Source organism: Hyla sarda, chromosome 7 (genome assembly GCF_029499605.1).
Source record: "Hyla sarda isolate aHylSar1 chromosome 7, aHylSar1.hap1, whole genome shotgun sequence".
Lineage (NCBI taxonomy): Eukaryota > Metazoa > Chordata > Amphibia > Anura > Hylidae > Hyla > Hyla sarda.
This window is the reverse complement of record NC_079195.1, coordinates 30,245,764-30,270,956: the sequence shown is the minus strand read 5'-3', so window position 1 is coordinate 30,270,956 and position 25,193 is coordinate 30,245,764. Positions and strand designations below refer to the sequence as shown.

The 25,193-nt window shown below is 44.3% G+C and overlaps 1 protein-coding gene across 6 annotated transcripts in view; it reads left to right on the top strand.

The window, feature by feature from the left end:
- Window positions 1-25,193, top strand: part of CD4 (CD4 molecule) — an 86,536-nt gene that overhangs the window by 36,775 nt on the left and 24,568 nt on the right. For all 6 annotated transcript variants that reach the window (XM_056529894.1, XM_056529895.1, XM_056529893.1 and 3 more), the window contains 4 exons: window positions 19,490-19,619; window positions 20,410-20,571; window positions 22,744-22,881; window positions 23,580-23,819. In XM_056529894.1, coding sequence (XP_056385869.1) covers window positions 19,568-19,619; window positions 20,410-20,571; window positions 22,744-22,881; window positions 23,580-23,819 — 592 coding nt within the window. In that variant the 5' untranslated portion in view covers window positions 19,490-19,567. The remainder of the gene's footprint in view (window positions 1-19,489; window positions 19,620-20,409; window positions 20,572-22,743; window positions 22,882-23,579; window positions 23,820-25,193) is intronic.

Below are 25,193 nucleotides of genomic sequence, written 5' to 3'. Positions count from 1 at the left end.
TATTCTTGTACATAGGAGAAGTATTATAGTAGTTATATTCTTGTATATAGGAGCAGTATTATAGTAGTTATATTCTTGTATATAGGAGCAGTATTATAGTAGTTATATTCTTGTATATAGGGGGCAGTATTATAGTAGTTATATTCTTGTATATAGGAGCAGTATTATAGTAGTTATATTCTTGTACATAGGAGAAGTATTATAGTAGTTATATTCTTGTACATAGGAGAAGTATTATAGTAGTTATATTCTTGTATATAGGAGCAGTATTATAGTAGTTATATTCTTGTATATAGGAGCAGTATTATAGTAGTTATATTCTTGTATATAGGGGGCAGTATTATAGTAGTTATATTCTTGTATATAGGAGCAGTATTATAGTAGTTATATTCTTGTATATAGGAGCAGTATTATAGTAGTTATATTCATGTATATAGGAGCAGTATTATAGTAGTTATATTCTTGTATATAGGGGGCAGTATTATAGTAGTTATATTCTTGTATATAGGAGCAGTATTATAGTAGTTATATTCTTGTACATAGGAGAAGTATTATAGTAGTTATATTCTTGTACATAGGAGAAGTATTATAGTAGTTATATTCTTGTATATAGGAGCAGTATTATAGTAGTTATATTCTTGTATATAGGAGCAGTATTATAGTAGTTATATTCTTGTATATAGGGGGCAGTATTATAGTAGTTATATTCTTGTATATAGGAGCAGTATTATAGTAGTTATATTCTTGTACATAGGAGAAGTATTATAGTAGTTATATTCTTGTACATAGGAGAAGTATTATAGTAGTTATATTCTTGTATATAGGAGCAGTATTATAGTAGTTATATTCTTGTATATAGGAGCAGTATTATAGTAGTTATATTCTTGTATATAGGGGGCAGTATTATAGTAGTTATATTCTTGTATATAGGAGCAGTATTATAGTAGTTATATTCTTGTATATAGGAGCAGTATTATAGTAGTTATATTCATGTATATAGGAGCAGTATTATAGTAGTTATATTCCTGTATATAGGAGCAGTATTATAGTAGTTATATTCTTGTATATAGGAGCAGTATTATAGTAGTTATATTCCTGTATATAGGAGCAGTATTATAGTAGTTATATTCTTGTATATAGGAGCAGTATTATAGTAGTTATATTCTTGTACATAAGAGCAGTATTATATAATTTATATTCATATATATATATATAGGAGTAGTATTATAGTGAAAATTGTATACTTACCGTAATTTTGCTTTCTTCAAGACAGAAGGCAGCACAGAAGGGATATTCCCGGCCTCTTTTATTCCCAGTAGGACCGCCCACCTACAAAAAAACTCAAACGAAGATTAACCAACTGGCAACAGACATACCTCATAAGTAGCCAACACACCTGCACGCAATTGTGTAAATGACTAGACTCTTTTCTGGTTGCACAAATTAAATTTATTGGGAGGGTTATATGTGCTGCCTTCTGTCTTGAAGAAAGCAAAATTACGGTAAGTATACAATTTTCACTTTCTTCTACGACATTCGGCAGCACAGAAGGGATGCTCGCTAGCAGCTAATAAGAACAAAAAAAGGGGGGGTTCAATCTTGTAATGCAGCAGACAAAACCCCCGAACTGAAGGCTGGACTCTGTGCCTGGATGTCGAGCCGATAATGCTTGATAAATGTGGATGAAGTTGACCACGAAGCAGCGTTGCAGATGTCATTCAGCGGCACTTGCGCTCTCTCAGCCCACGAAGTCGCCGTAGCACGAGTTGAATGGGCTTTCAAAGGAAAAGGCGGCTCTAAATTCTCCAACCTGTAAGCTTCTATGATTGTGGACTTTATCCATCTTGCCAGTGTATCCTTTGCCGCTTTACACCCCTTTCTTGGTCCTCCAAACTGTACAAATAAATTTTCGTCCCTACGGAACCCTTCTACTCTGGAGAGATAGTTTAACAGAGTGCTCTTCACATCTAGAGATTGAAGATTATCTTCATCTTCAGGGGGACAAAAATTTGGCAAAAAAACTTCTCTGTTGACGTTGACTTCTGAAGCAACCTTGGGAACAAAGGAGGGAACAGTCCTGAGCAGAACTCCACTCTGTGTGAACTTGATGTAGGGAGACTTGGAAGACAGGGCCTGTAACTCTCCAAGACGTTTAGCAGACGTGATTGCCACCAAGAACAAAGCTTTGCAAGAGACCCACTTGATATCCGCTTCAGCGACCGGTTCGAAGGGTGCCCCTGTGAGACTCTTCAGGACTAGTGGCAAGTCCCAAGTGGCAATTGGAGTCTTGACAGTCGGTCTAAGGTTCTTTAGAGCTTTAAAGAATCTGGAGATCAAGGGTTGGTTGGCAAATCGACCATCTGTAAAAGAGTTAATAGCTGTTACATGAACTCTGAGTGTATTGGGCTTCAACCCTTTCAAATAGCCGTCCTGCAAGAATTGCAGCACCACTGGAAGCGAGATCTCTGGGTCCCCTTTCTCAGCCTTCCAGGATAAAAATCTTCTCCATACTCTAGAGTATAGCTGGTTAGTAGATGGCTTGCGAGCTGATAGAAGAGTGTCTATGACTTCTTCAGACAGGCCGCTGTCTCTAAACTTTCTCCTTTCAAACTCCACACAGTCAGATGTAAGCGCTCTAGATGTTGATGGAAAAAACCTCTCTGGAGAAGTAGATCTTCGTGTAGAGGGAACTTCCAGAAATTGCCCTCTGACAGTCGGAGCAGAAGCGGGAACCAATCCCTGCGAGGCCAGAATGGGGCTATAAGCAGTACTGTTGGTCTGTCCAGGATGATTTTGTTCAAGACCCGGCTCATGAGAGGAATTGGAGGAAACAGATATACATGAAGCCCCTTCCAGCTCATGGTCAGAGCATCCAGATGATCTGGTTGATCTATCTTGTACAAGGAACAGAAATTCATCAACTTCCTGTTCTGTCGGGTAGCCATGAGGTCCCATTGGGGACATCCCCATCTCAGAATGATTTGGGAGAAGTATTTCGGGTTCAGCTCCCACTCGTTGGGGTTCAAGGTGTACCTGCTCAGGAAATCCGCCTGGTAGTTCAGCTCCCCTTTTATGTGGATCGCCGAGAGCGAGGCGAGATGGTGTTCGGCCCAGTTCATGAGCATGCTGCACTCGTTCTGCAGAGCCTGAGACCTTGTTCCACCTTGTTTCCGCAAGTAATGTACTGAGACTGAGTTGTCCGACTGTACCAGCACTGGAGTGTCCTTGACAAGAGGAGTAAAATGCATCACTGCTAATCTTATTGCTCTTAGCTCCCTCAGGTTTGAGGAGAACAGTCTTTCTCTTGGAGACCAGGATTTTTGGATCCACTGACCGTTGTAATGCGCTCCCCAGCCGAACTTTGAGGCGTCTGTTGTAATTATAGACTGATCTTGTAGTCTGAAGCAGTTGCCTCGTGACAAATTCTCCTTGTCTAACCACCAGTGAAGAGTTGATCGTGTGTGAGGTGAGAGACACAGCGGGGCTGAAAGGTTTTCTGGATGACGGTCCCATACCTGCAAGATCTCTGTCTGGAGTTCTCTGATGTGGGCCTTGGCCCATGGTACTGCCTCTATGGCAGCAGTCATCAGTCCTAGAACCTTCATAGCTGTTCTTATCTGCATCACCGGCTTCTGAATCAGATCTGTGACAGACTGTATAATCTTCGTCTGTTTGTCCACTGGCAGGAGGACTCTCTCGGCCGACGAATCCAAAATCAGACCAAGGAATTTCTTCCGTCTTGCAGGCACGAGGTCTGATTTTTCTTTGTTGAGAAGAAAACCGCATTCTTGGAGGAGATTCAGAGTCATATGCAGATGATGTAGCAGAAGATCTTGCGAGCTTGCAACGAGCAGCCAATCGTCTAAATAAGGCACGATCTGGACTCCCTGTAGTCTCAGGGCTGCTACAATGACTACTGCTACCTTCGTGAACACTCTTGGGGATGAAGACAGGCCGAAGGGTAAAGCGCGGAATTGAAAATGTTTCACCTCTCCCTGATGGACGACTGCGAATCTGAGGTATTTTCTTGACTCGAGGTTTATCGGGACATGTAAATAGGCGTCCATGAGATCTAAGGTAATCATCCAGTCGTCCTTCTGGAGTAAAGTGGTGGCGGATCTTATGTTGTCCATGCGGAACTTTTCTCTTTTTAAAAATCGATTTAGGTATCGCAAGTCGATTATGAGCCTCCACCTGCCGCCTGGCTTTGGGACAGGAAAGATCGGGGAGTACACCCCCTGGCCTAGTTGGTTCACCGGAACTGGCTCCAGGGCATCCTTCATCAAGAAATCCTGTAGGAGAGACTGCATGACCCCATCGCTCTTGTTCAAGAGAAACTTTTCTGGAGGACACTCCAGGAAATTTAGGCTGTAACCTATAGAAATAATTTCTAAGACCCAGCTGTCTGTCGTAATCTTCTGCCAGGCTGCTTGATGTCTCAACAGCCTGCCTCCTACGGTATCTCGGAGCCTGGCGTCAGAACTCTGACCTGGGTTGTTTGGACTGCGTCTGCTTCCCTCTTTTGTTGCTGTTCTGGAAGCGACGAGTGGATCTTCTGTCCTGAAAGGATCTTCTCTTGTAAAAGGACCTCCTGACCCTGAAGGGACGAAAGGACTTCTTCTTTTCTGAAAAAGGAAATTTTAACTCCTTCGTCTCCTTGCCTGGAGCCAAAATATCCTCTAACTGGGAGCCTATCAGGAACCCCGGCTCGAAGGGAAGGGCACAAAAATTAATCTTTGAAGAGGTCTCGCCCGGCCAAGGCTTCAGATAAACAATTCTCCTGGCAGAATTTAAAACTGCAAGATTCTTAGCACAGACTCTGGTTATATCTAGCGGGAAATCACAGGAAAATTCCGCTGCTACCTTCAGGGTGGCGACCTCCTCCAGCAGCTCCCTTCTGGGAACACCTTCTTCTATGTCCCTGCTCAACTGACTGAGCCAGACTCTTAAAGCCCGAGCAACTGGTACTGCAGATAAGGCCGCTTTAGTCATTGCAGCCGTATAAGAATAAGTACGCTTCAGGAGAGTATCCATCTTCTTATCTAGAGGGTCTTTCAGAATAGAGGTATCATCTGCAGGCAGAAGAGTACTCTTAGATAGCTTAGCCACTGGTGTGTCTACCTTGGCTGGGTTCTCCCACTTTTCTGAATCATTTGGATCCAGCTTATAAACTGAACGAAACCTGGACCCCAATTCTAACCTGTGCTCCGGCTTCTTCCACTCCTTCTCCATCACTGTCTTTAACACCGGATGGGCTGCAAACACATTGGACACCTTCTTTGGAAAATAATAAAGACTATTCTTATCCTGAGCTGCCACCTTCTCCTTAGATGACTCAACAATGTCCTTCACAGCAATCACCAGTTTATCTGCAAACTCCTTCCTAAAGAGGTAGTAGTCTTCAGAAATAACTTCCTCTGAATCCGACTCTGAGTCACTGGAGGTGTCACTAGTGATAGGCGGTGAAGGGGATAAAACAGCTAACTGCCTCTTCTCTTTTAGCTTACATTTCTTAGCGGCCTGCTCAGAGGTGGAGCCGAAACTCTCCTTAAACCAAGAGAAAAAACCTTTCGCCTCCTGAAGGAAGTCGGCAGTCTCCTGAGGTTCAGAACACTTCTTACACACAGTAGAACTGGCATTAGGGGGTAAAGGTTGAAAGCAACTCACGCATAGAGACTTGTGTCCAGCGGGCTTCTTCCTGAGATGATGTTTGCAGGTACTACACAGATCACCCCTCTGATCCTCAGGCAACGGTTGTTCACAGGAGACGCAGAGTCTGTGTTTAGTCTTTGACTTCCTTTTCCTAGGGGCAGAAAGGCTCGACATCTGGAAGGAATACAGACAGAGGGAGTAAGCAAAACACCACGTCCACTTCCAAGACAGACCCCCTCACAAGAAGTACGCTATACTAGGGCTACAGCCTATTGTATAGTAAAAAAATAGACTCTGCGGTCTGATTTCTAAGGGGTTAACATAACATAGACAGTGCTAGAGTACCCCAAAACAGCACCAACCAGTGTACACAGACCAAACTGATGTCCTAAGCCATGATTAATGCAGCGAGGTTACTTCAGTATATGCACAGGGTAGAAGAAACAGTGTCAGCAGATGAATGGTGGCGATAGCATTGGTGTCAGAGTGCCCTTGATCATTATTGGTGTCAGTGCATCATTGGTGCTGATATCATCATTGGTGTCCGTGGGCAATACTCCCAGGTGCCAGCACCTAACCCTCCATGATGTTAGGGAGTTTGTTATCATTGGTGCCAGTGTGCCTCAACTATCATTGGTGACAGTGTGCGACAAAAAAACATATCATTGGTGACAGTGTGCATCCAATAGTCATTGGTGACAGTGTGCACACTTACCTTTGCAGGCAAGAAGTCCGGCTGCCTCCGTTCCAGGAGACCGAACGCCGGCTTCTTGCCTGTTTAAATCTCCTTCCTCCCCGCCGCTCCGTACAGCCCGACTTCCGGTCGCGCCGAGAATACGTCACTTCCGGCGCGACCTAGGTCCTGCGCACGCGCGCTGTCATTCTGATTCCGGCGCGGCACGCAGAAGGACCTCCCGACGGCTGCAGGGAGAAAAGGTATACTTACCGGACCGCGGGGGGAACGAAGGGGGAGGGAACCATCGCAACTCCCGTCACCAGCTGCACCCAGGAAAAACCGAGCAGCGCACCAATATATGCTGTCATGAAGCCTACACGGGGGAACAGCACCCCAGGCTCTCCCCAAGCTTCTGGATCTACTACGGGGGCACAACATCTCTGCCTTAGCCACCAAGCCTCTTACCCTCACCCGGGTCACCCACATGGGCCAGTAAGGATGGCAGGACACCAGGTAGGCCAGGGTTACCCACATTGGCCCTCAGACAACCTGCTGGGACACTGGTGTAAGCTTTAAAACTTTCTTACAGAACCTAAGGAAAAAGGAAAGAAAAAAAGAAGGTATTACAGGTGGGCAGAAAACAGGGTGTGGAAACACCACTTACCAGGAAGAAAAGAGGACAGAAAAAAACACAATTGCGTGCAGGTGTGTTGGCTACTTATGAGGTATGTCTGTTGCCAGTTGGTTAATCTTCTTTTGAGTTTTTTTGTAGGTGGGCGGTCCTACTGGGAATAAAAGAGGCCGGGAATATCCCTTCTGTGCTGCCGAATGTCGTAGAAGAAAGTGGTTATATGCTTGTTCATAGGGGCAGTATTGTAGTAAGTATATTTATGTACATACGGGCAGTATTGTAGTAAGTATATTTATGTACATAGGGACAGTATTGTAGTAAGTATATTTATGTACATAGGGGCAGTATTGTAGTAAGTATATTTATGTACATAGGGGCAGTATTGTAGTAAGTATATTTATGTACATAGGGGCAGTATTGTAGTAAGTATATTTATGTACATACGGGCAGTATTGTAGTAAGTATATTTATGTACATAGGGGCAGTATTTTAGTAAGTATATTTATGTACATAGGGGCAGTATTGTAGTATGTATATTTATGTACATAAGGGCAGTATTATAGTAAGTATATTTATGTACATAGGGGCAGTATTGTAGTAAGTATATTTATGTACATAGGGACAGTATTGTAGTAAGTATATTTATGTACATAGGGGCAGTATTGTAGTAAGTATATTTATGTACATAAGGGCAGTATTGTAGTATGTATATTTATGTACATAAGGGCAGTATTATAGTAAGTATATTTATGTACATAGGGGCAGTATTGTAGTAAGTATATTTATGTACATAGGGACAGTATTGTAGTAAGTATATTTATGTACATAGGTACAGTATTGTAGTAAGTATATTTATGTACATAGGGGCAGTATTGTAGTAAGTATATTTATGTACATAAGGGCAGTATTGTAGTAAGTATATTTATGTACATAGGGACAGTATTGTAGTAAGTATATTTATGTACATAAGGGCAGTATTGTAGTAAGTATATTTATGTACATAAGGGCAGTATTGTAGTAAGTATATTTATGTACATAGGGGCAGTATTGTAGTATATATATTATATACAAAGGGACAGTATCTCAGCACATATATTTTGGGAATAAAGATATTGTTATAAATAGGCAGTTTTATAGAAACCCAGCCGGCTTTGTGGATCTGGTTTAAATGGGGGTATGGGTTTCGATGTGGGCAAAACTGGATTTTCAGAAGTAACTCTAAATCAGAAAATCAAAGCTGCCTTGAGCCTACCACATCCCACCCAGAATACACATCCACCCACCCACACATTACAGAGAGAACATGGTAATATACTGGAGCGCAGAGGAACTGATTTTATCTATGTCCATTCTTGTCAATGTCCTAGTCGAGCTTGTTTTTGGGGTCTAGTTGAATTATCAGATTTATCACGTGTTATATCTGGATTTTAATGGGACTCTAGAATTACCTTAAAGGAATCTTCCAGTTTTAGATCAATAAAGCAAAACCGACTCTTCAGTAAACTTGTCAGTGAATGAGAACATTAATATTCAGAGGCAGAAACCTGTACAGACCTAATACTGTAAATTACAACTATATCTTGTCTAGACGAACAGGCATTGACAGCAAGCAGAAATCTTGTAAGCAATAAACGATCACCGCCATTTTAAACAACTTATCTTATGCCCGTGTATGCCAGCTAGGGTGCCTCCAGCTGTTGCAAGACTACAGCGTCTTGAGTTGGCTTGTGCGCAGCTTGTATCTACTGCAAGTGTGGGCGGATGAGAACATTTCTTTTGAGGGGGGGATGTGGTGGGCATCTAGAAGTTCTGAGGTTTGCCATAGCTATGCTTTGATTTACCCATTGCTTCTGAATTTCACAGGTTACTGTCATCTAGACCCCTTCGCAACAAAAGTAACATCCTCATTGAAGCATAAAGGATACCTATTGTTTCAGGCAACATTTTAGGATAAGCTGTGTGTGTACATGAGGAGTAGGACTATATTTTGCAGACTCCATCTCTAATTTTAGGTTGTCTCTGAACTACCGGGTGTGGCACACAAAGGGAGGGAGGGGATCCTGCTTTTCAGCATCTATATACACAATCTAAAAAGCAGCAGTAGCATGGAAGACATTATAGAGCAGTATAGAGTAGTCTGATACTCACTGTAAGCTCCTGTATAGCTTCTTCAATTTCTTTGTGTCTCTTCAGCTACAATAAAGCATAGTATTCCACAAATAACAGCTAAAATAAGGAGCAAGGGCACAAAAAATCTGAGGTTTCCTTCATGTTACAAGAGTGATGTGTTGGTTCTGTAGAGCTTTGAAACATATGGAAGAAGGGGCATGGTGCTAGAGTGTCTCATTATATGACACAAAGGGCCACATGAGGAATCCCTAATGCCAAGTTGCATTTTTAGCATTTCTTGAAGATCCCCCCACCAGTGCAACAGTGCTGTGAAGAAACTAATGCAAGTTTTTTTCCAATCCAATACACTGAAATTCTGTAGTGTGCACTGTGCAGCGGAATCCCACTGACAACAATGGGATTCTGCAGCACAGAAATTTCCAAACTAAATTCCTTAGCGGAATTCTGGTTGGAAATTCTGTAGTGTGAACCCGGCTTAAAGGGGTAGTCCTCTCCAGACATCTTATCCAAAGGATAGGGGATAAGATGTCTGATCATGGGGGGGGGGGGGGCATGGGGTGCCCGCAGCTGGGACCCCCGCAATCTCTGTGCAGCACCCAGCGTTCGTTGAGACCACTATAGTGGTCTCTAGACTGTAGCCCTCCAGATGTTGCAAAACTACAACTCCCAGCATGCCCAAACAGCTGTTTGCTGTGTGGGCATGCTGGAATTTGTAGTTTTGCAACAGCTGGAGGTCTGCAGTTTAGAGACCACTGCACAGTGATCTCTATACTGCCCTATAGATCTTGCAAAACTACAACTCCTAGCATGCCCACACAGCTGTTTGCTGTCTGGGCATGCTGGGAGTTGTAGTTTTGCAACATCTGGAGACTGCTGAGACACAATTAGCTCCTAGCAGGCTATAACTACCCCTCCCCCTTACTACAATAAATACTTAAATAATAACTGACACAACAACAATTTAACTTTTCCGTGGGTGGGGATCGGCCACAGCTTTATTTATAAAATTACTTATATAAATAACAATTTAACTGTAACAAAGACACCGATTGGCTTCTTACCAACCCGAGAGGTGCTGCCACACTGTCCTGTGTGGAGGTCTACCCCGGGTTGACCCCGCTTTCACCGTCTTCTTACCGCCAAGCTGTGACTTACAATAAACAGAGATACAAAAAGGGAGGGAGGGAGGGCAAAACTCCGGGTCCTGGGCAGATTGAGGGGGGAAGGGAGACTCCCCAGCTATAAATACCCAGGGGAGGGCCTCTGAAAGCCCGGGAAACTATTAAACCCCTGATTGGTGCACTCCTTCCCCCCCACCCATGGGACATACCACTGTAGCCATTGGCAAGTTTTACAGGCGGGGGAGGGGGCTAAAAACCTTGCCTGTATATTTCTTAACCCCTTACTGCTCACCAGTCAGGGGGCAAGCTAGTTATGCACAGCTTGCCCCTCCAGACTGCTGAGACACAATTAGCTCCTAGCAGGCTATAACTACCCCTCCCCCTTACTACAATAAATACTTAAATAATAACTGACACAACAACAATTTAACTTTTCCGTGGGTGGGGATCGGCCACAGCTTTATTTATAAAATTACTTATATAAATAACAATTTAACTGTAACAAAGACACCGATTGGCTTCTTACCAACCCGAGAGGTGCTGCCACACTGTCCTGTGTGGAGGTCTACCCCGGGTTGACCCCGCTTTCACCGTCTTCTTACCGCCACGGAGGAGACCAGTTAGCCCTACACTGGGCTCCGACCCCCCACCCAAGAGATAGTGGATAGCCAACACCTGGGGCCACCTCCAGCCCCCCGGACACACCCAACACATTTCCTCTCCAGGAAATCCGCTCAACACATTTCCTCTCCAGGAAATCCGCTCAACACTTTTCCTCTCCAGGAAATCCGCTCAACACTTTTCCTCTCCAGGAAATCCGCTCAACACTTTTCCTCTCCAGGAAATCCGCTCAACACTTTTCCTCTCCAGGAAATCCGCTCAACACTTTTCCTCTCCAGGAAATCCGCTCAACACTTTTCCTCTCCAGGAAATCCGGGTACCTGCCACCAGGACCAATTTTTTAAATGTATTTATTTATGTTTTTATAACCCGTGTGAACTCATCTCTCAGACTCGCCCATACACCGAAGAGTGCTGCAGCACTCGCACCACCTCGAAAGCCGCTCTCAAAACAAAAACACACATGGGAAACATCAAACTGGGCGAATATAGCAACACAACATGCAGATCGCCCGCGGCCGTCGTGCAGCGCTACCCTCTCCGGAAACCCAGCCACCTCCGCCGGCCCCGATACAAAAAGAGAGCAAATCCAGAACTCACAAAACAGTCATTCGCGGACCCTCATGGAGCACGAGCTGCGTGTCCCGGATCGCCTAAACAGTCTCGGACCGACGGGCCTTTATTAGTTTTATTTTTATTTATTTATTTTTTTTTTTTTTAAACTTTTACCATTAAACGCACAAAATAGGCACCCAAAAACACAGACACCCAAGTCCCATGGAAGGAGACGAGGAGAAAGAAAAAGTGCCCCATCCACATAGCCCTGAAAAAAGCTAGCGCAAAAACTCGGATCAGAAAAACTACGCAAAAGCGACAACCAAAAACCTGCAGCCGCCACTAAGCGACCCAAAAACAGATAGGAAAAACCGGTCGCCGACAGCAAGGCCACCCACTCGCGGGCCCAGCCCCTAGGTATACACCACCCGCAAAGCAGAAAGAAAATCACCCCCTGCCATGTGCCGTGCAGCACAGCGGGAAAGCCACCCAACTTTTTATTTATTTATTTTTTTAAATTATTTATTATTTTTATTGTTAGCTGATTCACATGAACAGGTGAAGATCCCACATCACATACTCAGAATGTTATTTGGATACACTGAGAACACTGCCCAAATCTCGAACCTCCTTGGAGAGGTGACACAGCAGATAACTTCCGTTAACACATCCTATTAAAACGAAACAGGAAATCAAACATTAGCCTCGTAAGGTCACTTCAAGGGGCATTCCAGGTACCGAAACCAATATTTATTTATTACTTTTATTTATTTATTTTTTTTTTAGTTTTAATTTTTTATTTTATTTATTTTTTTTTTTTTTTTACTTCTTTATGTTTTTATCCCCTGTCCACAGACCCTTCAGAACCTCCGGGACCCTCCTCGACTGTAGATAGACATCCCGGCCTCCACACCAACACCAACCACTCGCAAGTACCGTACCGTGAGTGCGACCAAGTCGAAGGAGCCACCAAAGCGGACCACAAATTACACCACTCTCCCCGATGACCCACGGGCCGGCCACACAAGCAACCCTCCGGAACTACAGCCAGAGAAAACAGGACAAAGCGTCAACACCCAATACCGACCCAGGGAGCATAGCCCTGAAAGAAATTGTAACTCCAAACAGCGAAGCACTAGATGCAACAGACAGAGCACAGGAAGAAAACACGCCCCGTGATCACTCAAATCACACACTAGAAAAGAAGAAAAGCATCACAAAATTAGCGCGCAACCAAGCGCAGGGGACTTTCAACCCACACAGTAACGTTACAAGTCTAGAACATGAGCTGCCGAAGCAAGCACCCAAAGTCCCACAACCAACACCAAGGGAGAAGCACAAACAAAACCCCAAGCATGGCAGAAACCCACTGACTACCAAGACCCAGGGGTAAACCACCCCACAGCACCACTGGAAAACCAAACACCACACCAACAACCGACCAAACCAGCCACATCCGAGAACAAAGCGAGCTCCCCGTGCAGGGAACTGAAAGCAGGCCAGGCCACCGCACGACCCTTGAGAAAAAAAATAAATAAATAAATAAATAAATAAATAAATAAAACCCAACCAACCGAAATGTCAGCCCAAAGCGTACCAGGGGCACATATGCGGGGGCCCAAATACCAGACACCCTCGGCGGCCAGAGACAACCTGCAGGAAAAAACTCCGCCCAGAACCATATTCCATGCGGAACTTACAGTAAACCAGCAAGGACCGGAACAGGGGAACCTAGCGAGCCCCGAGGAAACCAAAGCAGAGAAAACGCAATCACTCCCCGTCCACAGGAAAACTGCAGACCAACGCCAACGCGGCATGCGGAAGACAGCAACAAACCACACCCCAACAAGCGTAGAGCACAGGAGAATCCCCCTCCGGAAAACCACCACAAACAAAAGAACCCACGAGGAAAGACAAACTGAGACTCAAAGCGAAACCTACCCACCGCCACATCAGCTAAAGCACCCAGCACGACATACAGGAGTCCCATGCCTACCAGAGATCGGGAGCAAAACAGGAGAAAACATCAGACAATACACTAGGACAAACAGAGCAGCGGAGAGGGACTACAACTAGTGACGGAGAGAAACACCAAACAAAGGGGGAGAAAACCAAAAGAAACAAAACCGTAACTGGGTGCCACCGATTCAAAACAAGGCACACGCCTCAGGAGCTAAAACCACAAAACCCGGTCATCCAGAGCGTAAGGCCAAAAGACCACTCACCTAAGCGTGCACCGCAGAAATTGATACCACACCAAAGCACCCCGTCAAGAAGAGACGTACCCAACTCACAACCAGAGACCAACATAGACATACACCTATATCCGAGACCCAAACCCAACAAACCCACAGGACAAAAGGTGGAAACTACCAGAACAGCCATAAGCACACTAACCGGGGAAAGAGAGGGCACCAACCCAGCCTAGCCTGCTGAAGACAACTGGCCTGCCAAAGCACCAAGGGCAGGCACGAAAATAGAGCCCCCCCTGCCCCCCCCCGCAACAACACACTCACTAAGTCCAGAAGATGGAGAAGGCACAAAAGCAGGAGGAACCACTTCACCACCGCAGGCGTTGAACAAGGCACGCCGGAGACCACCTGGTTGCGGGTACTCTGCCGCCGCCCGGAATGGCGCCGGGAAACCAGCAGCAGAGAACTCAGGAAGAGGGACAGCAGCGGCCGCAGTGGTGGTTTTTCGGGAAATCGGGGCGGAGAGGTGATGGAGGGTTTGGGGTGCAGTGGCTGCATGAACCATGCGCCGTGATCCGAAGTTTACAGCGATACAATTGTCGTGTCAAACAGAGTTGCGATATATATATATATATATATTTTTTTTTATAGGTATGAAAAGCGACCAAAATACGCTATATGGGACTGTAGAATTTATATATTTAATTATTAATTCGCGCTTACACGCGGATCAAATGAGGATATATAACTTGATAGTGCGGACATTGACGCACGTGGCAATACCACATGTGCCTGTGTATTGAAATCTACACAGTTTGTACTTTTTTATTTTATTGTAATTTTTCTTCTCTTTTTTTTTTTTTTTTTTTATTATTTCAAAATTTTTTGTATTTTATTTATTTATTTTTTTTATTTTTTTTATTTATTTATTATTTTTTTTAATTAATTAATTTTTTTTTTTTTTTTGCGCATACGCCATTGAAGGAATGCTGCAATCGAAGACATATTTAGATAGTACGGACATGTACGCACGCAGCGATACCATATACATGCTTGATGTAATACAGTTTTTATTTTATTTATTTATTTAATTATTATTATTTATTTATTTATATTTTAATTCTTGTTTTTATGTATGGGGGAAAAAGGGGGGGGGGGAGGAGTGATCCAAACATTTATCATGGCAAGGGTAAAATGATTTTTTTTTTTTTTTTTTTTTGTGCGCAATGCTATAGCTCCATAGGGAGCCATAACACTGCACACACAGATCACTTGCCATGTATTAACATGGCAATGATCTGGGTTGTCAGTGATTGATTGCTCAAGCCTGAATTTCAGGCTTGGAGCAATCAATCCACGAGCGGACGCGCAGGAGGCAGGTGAGTGACCCTCCTGCTGCGTTCCAGCTGATCGGGACATCGCGATCTAATCACGATGGTCCCGATCAGCCCGACTGAGCAGCCGGGACGCCTATACATACATTCAGATGCGGCGATCAACTTTGATCGCCGCATCCAGAAAGGTAATGCCGGACATCTGCCCGATCGGCGATGTCCGGCATTAGCACGGGTCCTGGTTGCTAATAGCAACTGGGACCCGACGGCTATGATGCGCGCTCGCCTTGTGAGCGCGCATTATAGCTGAGAACACGCAAATGGACGTTAATAAACGTCCATTTGCGCAAGGCTATACAAAACAGCCGCAGCAACCCAGGGGGCCGCCACCGCAGACGGAGGGGACAGCAACGGGGAAGGAGGCAAAGCGCGCACATAAGGAGCACGCCTGGCAAAGGGGCTCGGGCCAGGGGCAGAGAAGTGGATTGAAGGAACGGGCAGGGAAAAGGATTAAAGGTACGGGAAGGGGATTAAAGGAACGGGGCAGGGAAGAGGATTAAAGGAACGGGCAGGACAGGGGGGGGACTGTGAGAGGGCGAGAGGTCCGCCAGCCTCCCGAACCCAACGCCAGGGTGCAACAGGAGGGGAGGCCAGCTCAGCCACAAGCGAGCATGCCAACCCTCACCCTCCTGCTCCATCCGGGCCATAATATAAGGGGCAGATACATACCAACCGGCAGACAAAACTCCGGGTCCTGGGCAGATTGAGGGGGGAAGGGAGACTCCCCAGCTATAAATACCCAGGGGAGGGCCTCTGAAAGCCCGGGAAACTATTAAACCCCTGATTGGTGCACTCCTTCCCCCCCACCCATGGGACATACCACTGTAGCCATTGGCAAGTTTTACAGGCGGGGGAGGGGGCTAAAAACCTTGCCTGTATATTTCTTAACCCCTTACTGCTCACCAGTCAGGGGGCAAGCTAGTTATGCACAGCTTGCCCCTCCAGGTCCACAGTTTGGAGATCACTGTTCAGTGGTCTCTAAATTGTAGCACTCCAGATGTTGCAAAACTACAAATTCCAGCATTCTCACACAGAAAACAGTTGTCTCGGCATGCTGGGAGTTGTAGTTGCGTACTTCCAGCTGTTGCATAACTACATCTCCCAGCATGCCCTTCTGTGATCAGTACATGCTGGGAATTGTAGTTTTGCAACAGCTGGAGGCACACTGGTTGGAAAATACTGAGTTAGGTAACAGAACCTAACTGAAGGTTTTCCAACCAGTATGCCTCAAGCCTCAAGCTGCAAAACTACAACTCCCAGCATGCACGGTCTGTCAGTACATGCTGGGAGTTGTAGTTTTGAAACAGCTGGAGGTTTGCCCCCCCCCCCCCCCGATGTGAACGCACAGGGTACATTCACACGGGCGGGTTTACAGCAAGTTTCCTGCTTCAAGTATGAGCTGCGGCAAATTTTTCCCCGCAGCGCAAATTCCTAGCGGGAAACTCACTGTAACCCGCCAGTGTGACTGTACCCTAAAAACACTACACTACACTACACTAACACCTAATAAAGAGTAAAACACTACATTAACACCCCCTTACACTGTCCCCTGCCCTCCCCAATAAAAATGAAAAACGTCTGGTACGCCACTGTTTCCAAAACGGAGCCTCCAACTGTTGCAAAACAACAACTCCCAGCATTTCCGGACAGCCACTGACTGTCCAGGCATGCTGGGAGTTTAGCAACAGCTGGAGGTACCCTGTTTGGGAATCACTGACATAGAATACCCCTATGTCCACCCCTATGCAATCCCTAATTTAGTCTTCAAATGCGCATGGAGCTCTCTCACTTCGGAGCCTGTCGTATTTCAAGGAAACAGTTTAGGGACACATATGGGGTATCTCCGTACTCGGGAGAAATTGCACTACAAATTTTGGGGGGCTTTTTCTCCTTTTACCCCTTATGAAAAGGAAAAGTTGGGGTCTACAACAGCCTGTTAGTGTAAAAAAAATGTTTTACACTAACATGCTGGTGTTGCCTTTTACTTTTTATTTTCTCAAGAGGTAAAAGGAAAAAAAGACCCCCAAAATTTGTAACGCAATTTCTCATGAGTACGGAAATACCCCATATGTGGGTGTAAAACGCTCTGCGGACGCACAACAAGGCTCAGGAGTGAGAGCGCACTATGTACATTTGAGGCCGAAATTGGCGATTTGCACAGGGGTGGCTGATTTTACAGCGGTTCTGACATAAACCCAAAAAAATAAATACCCACATTTGATCCCATTTTGGAAACTACACCCCTCACGGAATGTAACAAGGGGTACAGTGAGCATTTACGCCCCACAGGTGTCTGACAGATTTTTGGAACAGTGGTCCGTGAAAATGAAAAATGTAATTTTTTTGTTTGCACAGCCCACTGTTCCAAAGATCTGTCAAACGCCTGTAGGGTGTAAATGCTCACTGTACCCCTTATTACATTCCGTGAGGGGTGCAGTTTCCAAAATAGGGGGTCACATGTGGGGGGGGGTCCACTGTTCTGGCACCACGGGGGGCTTTGCAAATGCACATGGCCCCCGACTTCCATTCCAAACAAATTATCTCTCTAAAAGCTCAATGGCGCTCCTTCTCTTCTGAGCATTGTAGTTCACTCGCAGTGCACTTGACGTCCAAACATGGGGTATTACAAATTTTGGGGGGTATTTTCTCCTATTACCCTTTGTAAAAAAGTTACATTTGGGGAAAAACCAGCATTTTAGTGGAAACATTTTTTTTTTCATTTACACATTCGACTTTAACAAAAAGTTGTCAAACACCTGTGGGGTGTTAAGGCTCACCGTACCCCTTGTTACGTTCCTTGAGGGGTGTCGTTTCCATAATAGTGTGCAATGTGTTTTTTTTTGCTGTCTTGGCATACGTACGACTAAGGCCAGCACCTGGCCGAAACGCGTCACTTCCTCTCTGTACCTGTTGCCTCGCTGATGTGAATAAAGCCACATGTTCCTGAACCGAGCTGGAGTTTCCTTCCTTCATTTTCATGTATAGTAATTATACTAGTAAATTAAAAACAACACAAAATATAAGTGAATAATATCCTATACATAGTGACTACAATAGACTGAACCCGGAACCTTTAGAAAAGCTGAGAATTTGTTGCGCTCATTTACACCAGCGTTTGGTCCCTGTCACCTCCTCTTTCTATAGGTTCCACTCTTTCAAGGCCGGCGAATCTGATCACTTTCGTATCACCTCCATGTGTTTCTTTGACGTGTGCACTAAATCTAGTAGCCCCTTGTCCTGTTTTCACAGACCTGACTTGCTCTCTTATTCTTTCAAATAACCTGCGTTTAGTTTTTCCTATATAATAGTAACCGCATGGGCATATCAGGCAATACACAACGAATGGTGTTTTACAGGTTATAAGGTGCTTCACCTCTGCCATTTTGGGCCCTTGTCTGAATGTACTTTTACCGAGGTTCAAGTATTACACATAGAACAGTTCCCACATTAAAGTTTCCTTGGGGTCTTCTATCTGTCAACCAATCCGTTTTTTTCTTTGTTCTATTTCAAACTGTATTTTTAATGAAGTCTCCTATTGTCTTATTGCGTTTATATCTGATAACTGGTCTATTTTCTGATATTTTCCTTAAATCTGTGTCCTGTTCTAATATAAACCAATTTTTACAGATGATGTTACCAATCTGAGAGCACATGATACAGACAGAGACAGGGTACGGCTATGGGGACGACGGTCTCCTGCACTATTGCCAACCTGTTTCTGTCTGTACTGGAGAGAGACCTAGTCCTAACTACAAGAAGCCCGTACATTAAGAACATTAAGCTATTCAATACATTTTGTAGATGACATCATAGTGGTGTGGGAGGACACAAAAGAGACATTTGGGGAATTTGTCAATTATCTCAACCAAACTAATACTGTGAACATGACATTCAGGTATCAATTTGGGGACGCTGCCCTGGAATTCTTGGATATTGAGATATTTAGACTAGACTTGCATTGAGGTAGCGTGGCCGTGACATCATGATTGGGGCGTGGCCGTGATGTCATGAGCGTGGCGTGGCCATGACGTCATGAGCGGGGCGTGGGTGTGATGTCATGAGCGGGGCATGGACGTGACGTCATGAGCGGGGCGTGGATGTGATGTCATGAGCGGGGCGTGGACGTGACGTCGCAAGCCTCTGCCCTGCATCACCAGTCATCCAGCATGTTATGTTCCGTGCAACGGATGTCTAGGGTGCCCCAGCCGAGATCGCCCGGGACCCCCGCGATCAGACATCTTATCCCCTATCCTTTTTATAGGCAATAAGATGTCTAGGGGTGGAGTACCCCTTTAAGTTTAAATGGGATCCCTAAATGGTGCTGGAAATTCTTACACATTGGCTTCTTCTGGTGTCAAGGCTGCGTACTCTGGGATGGTGCAGAGGACGTGGTGATTAGATCAGTCATTATCGGACCCCCTTCCTACATAACGTTGTGCCCAGACCATGGTCCGGCCCTCACAATACCATGTCCAGATGATCTCCTGAATCTCTTGTTCTTATTTTTTTTATTTCCAGCGCATCCTATGAGTTCTCCAAACACCTCACAGAACTGCATTAAGAGTCACCAAGAATCCAAAACCTTATCCCCCTGCCATGAAGGAGAGAATATTTATCATCTGCTTTACCGTCCTGTATTTCCATACACGTGAGTAAGAAGTTGTCATGCATGGGCAATGAAGTATAATAAAAATTTTTGGGAATTGGATAGTTAAAGGTGTTATCCAGGAAAAAAAAATAATGTATCAACTAGCTCCAGAAAGTTAAACAGATTTGTAAATCACTTCTATTAAAAAATCTTAATCCTATCAGTACTTATGAGCTGCTGAAGTTGAGTTGTTCTTTTCTGTCTAAGTGCTCTCTGATGACACCTGTCTTAGGAACTGTCCAGAGTAGAAGCAAATCCCCATAGCAAACCTCTTCTACTCTGTGCAGTTCCCGAGACAAGCAGAGATGTCAGCAGAGAGCACTGTTGTCAGACAGAAAAGAACAACTCAACTTCAGCAGCTGATAATTATTGGAAGGATTAAGATTTTTTAATATCCCTTTAAAGTGTGCTCCTTGTCTATCCAATCTGTAGAACATATACTACTCATATTTCCACCTTTTAAAGGGGTACATTTTGTTATGAATGCTGGGTGCAGGTATGTTACGTCACGACCACCCCCCTCATGACATTACACCACGCGTGATGTCACAAGAGGCGTGGCCGTGATGTCACAACCCCCGCCTCTTGTGACATCACGCGTGGTGTAATGTCATGAGTGGCATGGTCGTGACGTAACGACCCCCGCACCCAGCGTTCGGAACAAAATGTTCCGAACGCTGGGGCAGTGGAGTGCCCCTTTAAGCTCCGTAGGCTCAGATTTTGACTGGTCTCTGACTGACTAATATATTTTTTGAATAAAATAATAATATATCAATATTTTTCCTTTCAGGTCTCTCGTTGGCATCCAGTGCTAAAGTCCTAGCTGAAGCTGGAAAGAGAGTAACTCTCCGTTGTGATACAGAAACCAAAGGGGCCATTGAATGGCGAATGGATAAAGAGTTTCTTATTAAATATATCAGATCCCAAAAATATTCTGGCACTAAGGCAAAGGGTAAAGCTAATAATATATATGACCGTAAAAAAATAATTAATGTGTTTGATCTGTTTTTAAATTGTTCTATCTAGAGATGAGTGAATCAACTCGGCACAAATATAATATGGAGACTTTCGACATTTATTTCGGATAAATCTCTAGCCCTATACAGACTCATGTCTTCTGTGTTGTACGTCATGTTCCATACTATACTGCTCCTGATGGGAACCTGCACAGGATAAATATGAAAAAACTAGGAGATGTCAGTGTGCCATACATGACTTTTTAGGGTATTTAGGAAATGTAAAGCAGCTCATTAACGTGCCACCGTTCCTGGTGACATTCCCTTAGGATCAGAGTATCTACTCACTATGGAGTCTGGCTAGGCTATTTGGGGCACTTTACATTCACACCAAGAAAATCACCAAAATGGACTATAGGTACCCAAACTAATTTGCTCATTGAAACAATGCTGGATGTGGATCCTCCGACCTGTGTGGCAGATGACACGGGCCGTATCGGGGAGCGGCGTCTAAGGTGCCGCTGGTCTTCACCAGAGCCCACCCCAAGGCAGGATGGGCTTGCTGCGGCAGGCGACACCCAGGTCGCTACCCCCAATACGACTCGACTACACAGGTAACTGGGCAAGACGAGGTAAAGAAGGATGAGGCAGAGGCGTCGTCAGACATAGCAAGAGGTCAAGGCAGGCGGCAAAGGGGCCTAGTCAAATAACGTAGCGGAAGGGTCAAATATACGGGTAAGGCAAACAGACAATACGGAACGCTTAATCTCAGGCTAGGGGCACTGAAGATCCGGCAGGGAAGAGGTGGAGGAGCTGGCTTAAATAACATATGGGAAGGACCAGGCACCAAATAGTGGTGCACTGGCCCTTTAAATCTGGAGAAGCCGGCGCGCGCAGGGGAAGGAGGCGGCAAGCGCTCATGGTCAGAGCGCTCGCTCGCTGTGACACTCATCTCTAGTTATATCTATTTTTTTAATTTTATTTTAATTTTTTATAAGTGATGGATTACAGCCCCCTCTGCCAAAGAACAGGAAGTGACAGGGGAGCTGCATACACAACCTTATCTGGGTATAGATTATAGAATTACAGTCCTGCCTTATCTAGGTCTCCAGCAGTACTCATCCACCTTCTAAAGATTATAAAATGACTCTGATTATTCTATGCCAGTCTGTACAGCAAAGCTGACAAGCATCAACCTATGTGTATGCTCTGGTGACCAGTGTGAAACCTAAAATTTTTCTAGATTTTTTTTTTGTTAATTATAAAATAAATAGGTTAATATTTTATTGTGCATGATACAGTGACCCCTCGACCTACGATGGCCCCGACATACAATAATTTCAACATGCGATGGCCTCTCAGAGGCCATCGCATGTTGAAGGCAGCATCAACATACGATGCTTTTGTATGTCGGGGCCATCGCATAAATGGCTATCCGGCAGCGCAGACCGCTTCAGCTGCCGCCGGATAGCCGATTACGTTGCCCCGTGCCCTTTGCTGACTATCACTTACCTGTCCTCGGGGCTCCGGCGCGCCCTCTTCGGGATCCTCTGCATCGTCGGCGCTCTCCATCGACGTCATCACGTCGCTGCGCACGCCGTCCCGTCATCCAATAGGAGCGGCGTGCGTAGCGACATGATGGCGGCGACGGAGAGCGCAGATGCCGGGGAAGCAGAGGCCTTGCCGGAGCGTCGGGGACACCTCAGGGACGCGGCGACAGCGATGGACGGCGACATCCAGGGCAGCGGTGACGAGCGGTGACCGTCCGGAGCGGCGGGGACAGGTGAGTACAACTTCCTCTAACAGTGGTCTACAACCTGCGGACCTTCAGAAGTTGCAAAACTACAACACCCAGCATGCCCGGACAGCCAACGGCTGTCCGGGCATGCTGGGTGTTGTAGTTTTGCAACATCTGGAGGTCCGCAGGTTGTAGACCACTGTCCTATACTTTACATTCCACGGATCCCTCAACATGCAATGATTTCAACAAACGGTGGTCCATTTGGAACGGATTACCATCGTATGTTGAGGGACCACTGTATAAACATTGTAATTTTGGAAGTTACCAAAAAATTCCCAGACATCATATAGAAACTGCTAAATAGAATGTTCTGAATCTTAACCAAAAAATATGGACAAAACTAATTTATTTATCCTTCCATTTCAAGATAAAAGTCGTTACAGTGTTCCATCCCACATGACCAACAACCTCATTGTGATGAACCTTAGGATCGCAGATTCAGGCACTTATACTTGTCAGAATGGAAATTCTATTTTCAGAACTGTGGAACTCTTTGTATTTCAAGGTACGTTAAGGTGGACAATCCAACTTGGGTGGGACTGGGAGATAAAGTAGGGGGGAAGGAGGCATGCCAGGCTGTGGCACCTGAGCAGCTAGGCTCCGCCTCCTTGACACTTTCCTGAGAATAAAAAGATTTTATAAGTTTAGAAACCAGAATCTGGTCTTGTGTTTAAATTACTTGCAGGATACGACCCCTATATTGTTTTTTGACCATTACACCATTTTGTACTCATATTTGTTTGTTTACTTGTGGGGACCGTTTTTGGGTTTGTCATCCTTTTGGCATCTAGTTGGGAGTGTGACTTTATTTGAGGTCTGGTATGAGCTCAGAAAATAATTAATGGGTCTGTTCTTGGTTCTAAATTACTTCCGAGGACTCGTTAAGGGTCTGAATTTGTTTAGGGACTGGTCAAGGAAATTAATTTATTTGGGGGCTTAGTCTGGGGTCTAAATTTATATTGAAGTCTGCATTCATTTTGGGGTCTGGATTAAAGTCCAATTTACATTGGCACCTGGGTTGTAAATTAATTTAGTGGTCTGATCCATTGTTAAAATTTATTTAGAGTTGTGGTCAATATTGGGGTCTATTTAGGAGTCTAAAATTTATTTAAGAATCCAGTTTGGGATAGGTAACCTGAAAAATGTTGTACGTATTCTATGTTTCTGCATGGCCAATTTCCTTTTTTTGTTTTCCCATTATAGTATCCATACATCCTTCTGCCAATATTCTCTCGTCAGAAGACCTGGTTTTGAAATTGACATCATTATCGTCACAAATACCGGGACTTCAAGTCTCATGGGAGAAGGATGGGACTGTGAAGTCTGGTGGCCCTATACTGGAGGAGAACAATATGCGGTTAAACAGCGGTGGTACTTATGTGTGCCGCATCAAGATGGATGGTGGAAACAGTCTTGACATCACCTCAAATATCAAAGTTTTAGGTATTATAACTACTGCCACTTATCTATTGAACACCGTAAACCCGTAACCATTTTAGTTATTGAAATTATTTTGTCTTCTTATTATTGAAATTATTTTATGTTTTATCCAAAGGGGAACTTTAGCATTTTTATTAATTTTTTGAAAAATATTATATAATATTATATTTCAAATAATATTATATAAGTAAATTATTACATTTTTTAAAGGTTAGATCAGGATTTTAATAGAGATTACGTTTCCGAGTGTGTGGGTGTCCATGACCAGGATGGCTGAATTCCCCTACTTAATTATTGATATTATTATTAACGTTATTTTTTTTATATAGTGCCCTTGGTTTCAGGGCACTTTAAATTTGATAAGGAGTAGTGTTGGTCGCGAATATTCGCAATTCGAATTTTATTCGCGAATATCGCATATTCGCGAATTCGCGAATATTCGCGAATATAGCGCTATATATTCGTAATTACGAATATTCGTTATTTTTTTTTTTTTTTTTCACAGTACACATCACAGTGATCACCCCTCTCTGCTTCCAGCTTGTGTGGTGTAAGAAGACTCTAATACTACTGTGTGAGACTGGTGTGCGGATTTTCGCATATGCGAAAATTAGCATATGCTACATTTCGCATATGCGAATTCTCGCCTATGTTAATTTGTTGTACATGTAAATTTTCGCATATGTTAATTTTCGCACACGCGAATATTCGCATACGCGAAAATAAAACGAGAATATTACGAATATGCGAATATTCGCGAATATGACGAATATTCGTCCATATATTCGCGAATATTCGCGAATTCGAATATGGCCTATGCCGCTCAACACTAATAAGGAGCTAAAATACATGACACATAGTGAATAACAGACTGATATAGAGTGAAAAAAGGGCCCTGCCCATGTGGACTTAGGCTGCTTTCACACTATAGGATTCTCAGTTTTAAAGATCCGTTATAATGACTCGTTAACAAAACCATTAAAATTTACCGTAACAAAATCTCATGATAGTCTATGGGATTTTTACATTACCCGTTCTAACCCGACATAGCCCGTTATTAATAACGGACATTATTTTGTGACGGGAGAAAGTAACGGGAGAAATAGTGCATACACTATTTCTCCCTTTACCTCTCCCGACACAAAATAACCTCTGTTATTAATAATGGGCTATGATGGGTTAAAACGGGTAATGGAAAAATCCCTTAGATTATAATGGGATTTTGTAACGGACGATTTTAATGGTTTTGTTAACGAGTCATTATAAAACGGAGAATTCTATAGGGTGAAAGCAGCCTTAGAGTGTACAAGGGGAGGTGAGGGGATTGCTGGTCATCTATGAGAAGTTAGGGAAGTAGCCGTTCTGAGGACAATGGTA